Source organism: Neltuma alba, unplaced genomic scaffold (genome assembly GCF_004799145.2).
Source record: "Neltuma alba isolate B1F8T4 unplaced genomic scaffold, ASM479914v2 tig00003929_pilon, whole genome shotgun sequence".
NCBI classification, from domain to species: Eukaryota; Viridiplantae; Streptophyta; class Magnoliopsida; order Fabales; family Fabaceae; genus Neltuma; species Neltuma alba.
In genome coordinates, this window is record NW_021633483.1 from 22,301 (window position 1) to 31,716 (window position 9,416).

The 9,416-nt window shown below is 36.5% G+C and overlaps 1 protein-coding gene and 1 pseudogene across 1 annotated transcript; both read left to right on the forward strand.

Annotated features, from left to right (window-relative positions):
- The first annotated feature begins 604 nt into the window (after positions 1-604).
- Positions 605-3,587, forward strand: LOC114743079 (uncharacterized). The gene is made up of 5 exons (XM_028931280.1): positions 605-798; positions 1,069-1,738; positions 1,882-2,124; positions 2,433-2,524; positions 2,804-3,587. The coding sequence occupies exons 2-5, from the start codon at positions 1,082-1,084 to the stop codon at positions 3,423-3,425; spliced, it is 1,614 nt and encodes a 537-aa protein (XP_028787113.1). The 5' UTR covers positions 605-798; positions 1,069-1,081; the 3' UTR covers positions 3,426-3,587.
- A 641-nt stretch (positions 3,588-4,228) lies between these two features.
- Positions 4,229-8,876, forward strand: LOC114743078 (25.3 kDa vesicle transport protein-like; annotated as a pseudogene).
- The last annotated feature ends 540 nt before the right edge of the window (positions 8,877-9,416 follow it).

Consider the following 9,416-nt stretch of genomic DNA (forward strand, 5'->3'; position numbering starts at 1 on the left):
ATCAACCCACGATTAATAACATAAAAATTTAACAACAAAACTCTTTTAGCATTATGACATATTATTAAATGATGATGTAATATATTACCAACCCAATACTCATCCACATTAAAAAACACAAAAGAAAAGGACAAAGGTCCGAAATAAATCAAATTGTTGGTTAGGCAATTAATTAAGGGGGTGATAGTGCCTACTTGACGATGTCAACTTGTACTCTTAAAAACTAGTGAAAATTCTTCTTTGGTAATTCTGTGTGGTAAGACTTTTAAAGTTGAAGCAAAATGATTGTGCCTTTTTAAGTTAAATTCTGCTCAGTCTTGGTTCATTTCACGTTCATTTCATTTACTTGTGAAAGAAAATCAAGGTCAAGATGGAATGGCCTTATAATCACGTCTCTCTAAGATGTGGACACTATAATACCCTTAACCTTTCTTAATGGTTACATTGCCTCTAACTTATAACGAAACCTGACCAAATTGGAACCCCACAGTTAATATAAAAGACTATATTAGTAATAATCATTGAATTACTGGTGACGTTTGGCTTAACTTTTTCTGATAGAAGGCTCTGGTTTTTCATTTCGTGTCTCCCACAAAGTGCTTCCCATTTCTCACGCCTGTAAGCCATTATTGTCCCTTGGCTTTCAAGCCAAGAGATTTGATGATTACGTGCTCCGCATGCAAAACCTTTAGAACATGTTCTTGGATAAGCCACTGCTGAAGCAATCAGATTCATTCTATCTGGAAACTTTCAAGCGGGTGTCATTTCTGCTCAGAATCTATCACATCCCATTCTCAGGTAACTTATATTCTTTTTTTGATCTATAGATTCTGTGTAATAATCTGGTTACCCAGTTCTTTCTGTCCCATTTTTTTATTCTTTACCAGAAGATATCTCTGGTTCAGTTTCATGTCCCCGCAATCTGTCTGCTTAGGGTCGAACTGTCTCGGCCAAAGTGTTTGTAGATCTATTCCTCTATGATTCCTATCCAACTCTCAAAGGATATGTAGCTTTTTGCCATTGGTAACACCCCGAAGGATATATAATATACATCAAACAATTTTGAAGGGGAAGAAGAAAAATGGCATCTCTCACCCCTGGAGTGTTACTGAAGCTTCTTCAAAGTAGGAACTCTGATGTAAAAGTTAGAGGCGAATACAGATCGGTTCTTCTGCAGGTGATAAGCATTGTACCTGCACTAACTGGGTCTGAGCTATGGCCTAACCAAGGTTTCTTCATTAAAGTTTCAGACTCTTCTCATTCAACCTATGTCTCACTCTCAAAGCAAGACAATGAGCTTATCTTGAACAACAAGTTGCAACTTGGGCAGTACTTCTATGTGGACAAAATGGAGAGTGGGACACCAGTCCCTGTTCTTGTTGGGGTTAGGCCTATTCCTGGAAGACACCCTTTTGAAGGAAACCCTAAGGATTTGATGCAGATGTTGGATCAAACAGAGGGTCCTCTACAATCTGAAGGTGAAGGAGTTAATTATCCTTCAAAATCAATGGATTTAATGGAAGCCAAAGAGAATCCAAGTCCAAGACAGAAGATTGTTATTAAAGAAGAGAAGGCTGCTGTTGCATCCAGGTACATGCAAGGTGTTTTAACATCAAATTCAAAGGTTAATGGAGCAGATAACAATGGAGGGAGCAGAGGAAATGATTTAGAGAACGGTGGTGGAGCTAGCACTAAGAAGGTCGGATCCACAAAAGCAAAGCAAGAGGTTAAAGATCAGGTATGAATATTGGCTTAAATTTCAAGTTTTCAACTTTCAAGCCACAATATTATATAGTAGTATTTTGGAGCCTATTGATTGAGTTTGAGGTCTAGAAAGTAATCCAAGTTTGATACTGACAATGATTGGTTTTAGCATCACAGGTAATCTCAGTGACTCCAACTCATAATAGACTCGAAGCAACTTCTCCAAAGCAAGAGGTCGCTAAACCTAGCATTCAGGAGATTGATTTGACACCTTCTAAGAGCACAGCTTCTACAAAACGCAGTTCTTACAAACAGGAAAATTTGAACCATAACCTTTTGTCTCGCAGTAAAGATAAAAGCTACATGACGGAGACAATTTCATGGTCCTATTTGCCTCCCAACCTTTTGAAGCCTGGAAAGGTACTTTACATTATACCATGTTTAACAGATCTGCATGAGATTTTGATATGTTGAACATATTAAGTATTACAATTTTATTTAAAGAACTTGACACCAAACATCTAACAAGCACAAGATATCAGACTCAATTTGAGAAAACGGATGTTGGTGTCATGTATACTGTCACCTTGTTGGCATTTTCTTTCTGTTCTGTTTTGTAAAACTTGCTATTCAAAATTTCTGCACCATTTGCATACTGACATGGTTTGTTTTCCTTAATAATTATATAAACTTATTTCCCCTTGCTTACCTTATTGTCATTCTTCAAGGAAATGCTTAAGAGGAAACACTTGGCCTCTCAGGTTGCGGTAGAGGCTCAAAAAGAAGCATCTTCAGCAGCAAACCTTGTCAAGTGCCTCAGGTAATAAAAATTTTTCCTGACTAACTTCTGAAACATGATATAGGTCCATTTGGCAGAGCGGTAAAAATCCCCTATAAGCACGTTTCACGTAGACAAAACTTCTCTCACATACTTGCCTCGTATTCTGTAAATTACTATTGAAAAACAACTTATAAGCTATTCCAAACGGGCTCATAGTTTTATAGAATCAGCAACAACAAAAAAATGCTTCGGAAAAGAAAGAAGTAAATTCACTATTGATTTTGTCTTCACTTATTTCCTTAGTCTCTCTCTTTTCAGTATGTTCGCCAATCTCTGCTCTTCTGCAGCATCAGAGAATCCTCATCTCACAATGAACAAGTTCTTTTCTCTGCAACAACTCATGGACCAACCAAACCTTACATCTCCATTAAAAGATAAATCACTTCAATCGTGCAAAAATCTATCCTCTGCAGAACCAGGCAAACCTGGTAAAAAGACAGGCTTCCTGGCTGGGACATCATCGAAGTCTCTGAAACAAGCAGCAAGCAAACTAAACGAGACAGATAAACTCGAATGGGCCAAAGGGGATGGTCTCAAAGAAGTAAAAGATATTAGAGAAATCCTCTCAAATGAAACAAGATCATGGTTTTTGAAATTCCTGGAGAAGACGTTGGATTCTGGGTTTTCCATGGGTTCCCAAGAGAAAAAGGGAAAGGACAGTAAGGAAATTGCAGGGAGACATGTAGAAGAAGCTAATCATATTGCTCTCACATTGTCTCATCTTAAGCGCGCAAATGAATGGTTGGACAAACTAAGAATCAATTTTAGCCCAGAGAGTGAAGGGCTTGCAGAAACTATTGAAAGATTGAAGCAGAAAGTTTATTCTTGCTTGCTTGTTCATGTTGACTCTGCTGCATCAGCATTGGAGAACCGAGCTTGATTCTAGAACTACTATTTAAGAACTCTAAATTATTCTGTTTCATACTTAAATTATAAGATTGCTAATGGAAGTGCATCAAAATAGCTCCTCTTGAAAATGCAATGTAATATACTGATTTATAATGCCATTTATGCAGAAGAATAACAAGGCATTTCTACTTTCGAGTTGAAGTTCAAATAAAGAACAGCATGCAAAAACTGACCTTTTATATCTGTTATAATATGGATGGTATTCCTTTATAATGCCGAGGGCTGCGCAATCAGGCAGAATAATACATTCATTTTTTTTTTTCATCTACTTTCTTTTTCGTTTTATGCTTTTTATTAAAAAAGGCACAATTTAAGAAAATTAATAGAAGATTGGTTAACATGATGTGAAATTTAATTGATAGATGCCAAAGATATAACACGTCCGGTATCAACATGTTACTCTTCTAGTCCTAAATATAAGACCATTATACTAGTGTGTACAAGGGTTTTATATTACTATTATACTAGTGTATATAAGGGTTTTATATTTAAAACCGGAGGAGTATTATGGTAATGTTGTTTTATTGATTTTCAGAAGACAATTAAGGAACACATATTTAGAAGAAAATAGCTTATCTTCATCTAAATACCCAAAAAATGTTATGCTTGGGATTTAAATTAAAAAATAAAAGGAAAAGTTGTTTATAAATTAAATGGCCGTTTAATTGCCCAATGTCCCTAAATTCAACATTATATGTTTTTATGTCTAGAAAGTAGGGGTGTTCTCTCATACCATTTTCAAAATTTAGGAAATATTGGACAATTAATAATTCAATATTCATATATTTTCTTCAAAAATTCGGTGGCAGTTTTGTCATACTGTTCGCCATCTCCCAGTCCGGGAGATCTTTGCTTGACTGGTATACTCCCTCTCCCTACCTGCCTCCCTCCGTCCCGCGGTTTCTTGTTTGTCAATTAATTCGATCGGCACCGGCTGCACCAGTTGAGCGAATCCGACACCCGCTATAGCTACGGCAGCTCCGGCCGCCATCATTTTATTGTCATTCTACTTATCTGTTCCGGTTAGCCTCTTTCTCTCCTTAGAACTTCTCGTGTCGCCCTTCATCTGATTGGCCCTTCCTATCAATTGCCTCCGATGTTATAATCATGGCATCTCCCTCTCTGCTTTCAGTTCCAGTAAACCTTCAATATTTCAGTTTCGTTGTTCAGGAAAACGCCTGAAAGTGATGAAATCGGGGATTCTTTATTGTATTCGAGACATAACGAATACTTCGTGTGAGAATTCGGCCATGCATTAAAAGCCAAAAGATTATGAGCCCAACCTCTCTCCACGTAGTCCTTACAGCTAACTTCGATGACTTAGATGGACAAGATCTGAGTAATGTGGGTTCTTCCTTGGTTTCACAGCCCTCTTGATTCTGACTTCCCATTCTTTCATAACCTTAACACTTTAATCCCAATCTTTCAGATCTTTTACATCAAATAAGTTAACGATAATGTCGTAACGAGATATTGGCGATGTTAGCTGTATCATACGATTCATGCCTGCGTGATTTCTGACGTGTGTCTTATTTTGTTAGTGGGCATGGATGGTGACCAAGGACCGAGTTCGTTGCATTAGTTCCTGAGTTTCGGAAAATAGTTGGGTTGTTTCAAAATATTTTAGATTATAGATTTGCTGGACATACTTTAAAAGTTTATGCTCTATGGCGAAAGGGATCTTGGTGAAATAGGCATGCTTAGGTCGATGCGAGTTCGAATTGCAGTTTGCTATCATCATGTAAACACTTGTTATTTAGAATTATTTCATTATAAACAAAACAAGAAGGTTGTGTTTTATTCTAATGTTATCAATTCAATCGTTTTTTAGCCCAATAGAGGATCCGGCTGGTTTTATTTTTTCTGGAGTTCTACGAAAGGAAGAGGCTACTATGGCCTAAGCATTTTTAAAATCACAATGGGCAAAACTGTTTCTGTATCATAGGTACCTTCGAGAGTTGTTCGTGGTTCTCTTGTTCCCTCTCAATCTTACTAATTACAGGGTTAACTGAAATTGAAATTCTGGTTTTGAAGATTGAATTTTGATTAGTACATTTGAACCTGGTCCTATTTGATTGCCAATAGTGACTGATCAAACTGCTAAAAAACTTGGATCATGATTGAGAAAATTGCTAGAAAAAGTCTTGCATGAAGGTTCTTTGGCACAAGTACGTAAGAAATGTTACTTCTCATCATGCTTCTAATTTTTCTCAAGGCCCCGGTTTTGATTGATCAAACTGCTAAAAAATTGCATTTTGTTGAGATAATTGCAAAAGAATGAGCTTCTACGGTACTAGTACGTAAGAACAGTTAGTTTATATGCATCTAATTTTTCTCAAGGTCCTGATTTCGACTAAGCTTTGTTTGCCACGGTTTTTGGTTTGCTACTACAGGTAGGTTTGCTTCAGTTGATAAGTCTGCAATTGCAAACGGACGTTAATAACTGTGAAGGATGGTGAAATTGACTATGATTGCTCGTGTAATTGATGGTCTTCCTCTAGTGGAGGGACTAGATGACAGTCGTGATATCAAGATGCTGAATTTTACAAACAGCAGGTTAAGGCTTTGTTTAAAAATCTCTCCCGAAGACAGAATGAACCATCCAGGATGTCAGTCGAAACAGGCCCATATATTTTCCAGTATCCTTGTGTTCATCTGAATTCCTCAATATTCTTATGTTCATATGTGTTAAGCTATTATATTCTGAAGTGCATATAGGTGAGTATGATGGCCGAATTGTTTCAGTGGCAGTAACCTTGGAGACAATGACAAGCAATATGAACTGTGAGAATCTTTGGTTCTCAGAGTTTTTGTTTGAAATATTGACAGTTTTTCTGTTCTCCATGTTGCCTTATGTCCTATCCACTGGCAATATCTTTCCTATCTTCTCTTCTTTTTGTTAAGCTAACACTTTCCTGTTCCCTACTATTTATTTGCTGCTTTTACTTGTGGTGTGCTTATGCAAAATGGGATACTATCATGACACTCCACGACCTTACCGCGAAGAAATTTGCTTCATGACTTCCTATAATTTTTTTTTATTATTATATTTAGCATTAACATGATTTGGATCAGTTTTCATAACCTGGATTGGCCTTGACAGATTATTAGTTATCTTGTTGAAGGACGTGTCTGTTATTTGACAATGTGTGACCGTGCTTACCCTAAGAAACTGGCTTTCCAATATCTTGAAGAGCTCAGCAATGAGTTTGAGCGAGTTAATGGGTCTCAAATTGAAACAGCCGCCAGACCTTACGCCTTTATTAAGTTTGGTAAGTATAAATCTTTTACTTTGACTTGTGCATTAGATTCTATCATATTCTGCTCATAGTAGTTTTTTTCCCCCTCTGATGCTTAATTTTTTTTTATTTTTAAATGTTAAAAAGATACATTTATACAGAAAACAAAGAAGCTGTACCAGGATACCCATACTCAGCGCAATATTGCAAAGTTGAATGATGAACTCTATGAAGTCCATCAGATAATGACTCGAAATGTGCAGGAAGTTCTTGGTGTTGGTGAACAGTTGGACCGTAAGATATTCTTTTTATTTTCTTTTGGTTATTGCATATTTTCTATTGATTGCTTGGATCCTTCGACTGCAACATCCAAGTTTTTAGTTTGTTAAACCTCATAAATTCCTATAGAATATGAAAATTAAGTCCATTGACATGTATCGTTTGACTGTAGCTGGGTTTTTCCTATGAACTCTTTCAAATATATCTGACATCAAACTTAAAAATTGAGCATGCATTTTGAAGTCAAGATTTGGTCTTTGTGATTTATTGCTAAACTTTATTTTTGGATATTAGTGATTGGCATGTATTTGTTGCTTTGGTTGGTTGTTCTTATTAAGACCAAACCCAGGTTTTAATAATTAGAGGGATGATCATTTGATGTTAGTATTGGATTTTTTTTCTTGACTTGTTTGCAATTTGCTGCCACGTTCACAAGTCAGAAGTTCGTATTCGGTATTACATTTTAGGGATTATTATAATATTCAACTGAAGGCTGTATTATTGATTTTTTTTTTTCTTTATTTCAAACCTGCAGAGGTCAGCCAAATGTCCAGTCGCCTAACATCAGAATCTCGCATATATGCTGACAAGGCTAAAGATTTAAATAGACAGGTTCGTCCTTCTCCGTTCACTGTGCCATGCACATGATATCTGACGATTCATTATTTTAGCAATCTAGTCCTTGTTCGTTTGGCATGGGTGATGCATTTTTGAGGTATGATTTCGGATGTCTTTGAAATATGTTGCCGTGATTGCAAATACGTTTTTACAAAGTTTCTCTCGAAACTAGGATAAATTACACATCTTTTTAATGTTGTGGTCATTACCGAAATATCATTTTCCCCATCTGATGACCCTTTCCTCTTTGGTTATGACTCTTTTAAGCAATCTAGGTAGGTGAGCTCCCCCCCCCCCCCCAAAAAAAAGGAAGAAAAAAGAAAAAAGTTTAACCTTGTAAATTTACAAATGTGTTCTTTTCTTTTAAAATATTTCCCGGCGTTTCCTTTCACATGTTGCCAGGGGCCACTATTTTAAGTTTAGTTGTGCGATTTTTGCCCCAAAAAAAGGTGCGATTTGATAACCTGTAGCTTTAGTGGTCGGATAGAATTCTCTTTTTTATTGGGGATTAGCTGCGCCCTCAGATTCAAGACAGTCTAAAGTTTGATACCATGATTTTACTTTGTTTGCATGAACCTGGTGGTTAGACGCTGATAAAGGATAGGGAAAATGATGAAAAAAATACCCGTCAAAACGAAAACGTCACAATAATAGTCATTATAACCTATTTGTTTTTTGTTTTTTTTCAATTTAACGAGTATTTTTCGTCATTTTTTCTAAAGAATACTTGTACTAATAAGTTGTGCAGGTTTATCAGTTTTACACTTATTATTTCCTTTTTTATCTACATAAATAAATATTGCTATGCTTCTGTTAGTGTGGGGTATTTAAGTTAGTTTTTTAAAAGTGATTTTATAATATCCATAAAAAGAAGTTTTATTTTGATTATTATTGTGAATCCAAAATGAATTCTAAATCTTACTTGTAGGCTCTGATCCGAAAGTGGGCCCCTGTCGCTATCGTTTTTGGAGTTGTGTTCGTACTTTTCTGGGTCAAAACTAAGCTCTGGTGATCCAGCACAGATAGCACACGACATTTAGTTTTTGGCCCATGATTTCCCAGGGTTGGAAACCCTATATGCGATTTGTGATTTCCACGCTTCGTGTCAGTTTCGATGTAGAAAAAGATGATCCTGTTACAAGAACAACTCAGTGTGGGCGGAACTACCCAAATTAATTTCTCGACCTCAGCGTTTGCAAGTCAACGTGCAATATCCTCATTTGCTGAATTAGGCTCGACTTGTAGGTTCAATGAACGTAGAAAACTAGTGGCTTGCAAATTTTCAAGCACAGAATTCATAAGTAACCAGTTTTAGACTTGAAATTCACGTGGCTTCTGTCTGATGATTGTAATCTTCATATATGAAGGCCGGATATCCTATGTATTTTTAAGTGTACATGTTATTGATAATCTATATCCATTAATGAAGCATTATGGGGAAGCCGCAGGCATTAAAATTCGATCAAAATTGTACAAGACAACATTATGTACAAAGGGTGATAGAATTATATAAAAATGAATGAGGGAGGGGTAACAGAATAAAGAACTGCATAGATAAAATCAGGAGCGCCTCCCCCCTTCCTAAATTTTAGTGTAGAAGAGGCACGGGATTTCAGTTCTGCGCAATGGGCAAAAATCACTCCTGTTCGAGTTCCATTTTGTGGATCGAGTATTCCCTCTCAAACAATAAGAACTCCTGCGTGAAAGGTAAGAAATTGCATGTTATCAATTGGTGGTGAAATTTTGGTAGATTTAACATGCTTTCACACCATAGTGAAGCCAAGTATAAGATGAATATAAAGCAAGCTAGTAAAACCTCGTAATGA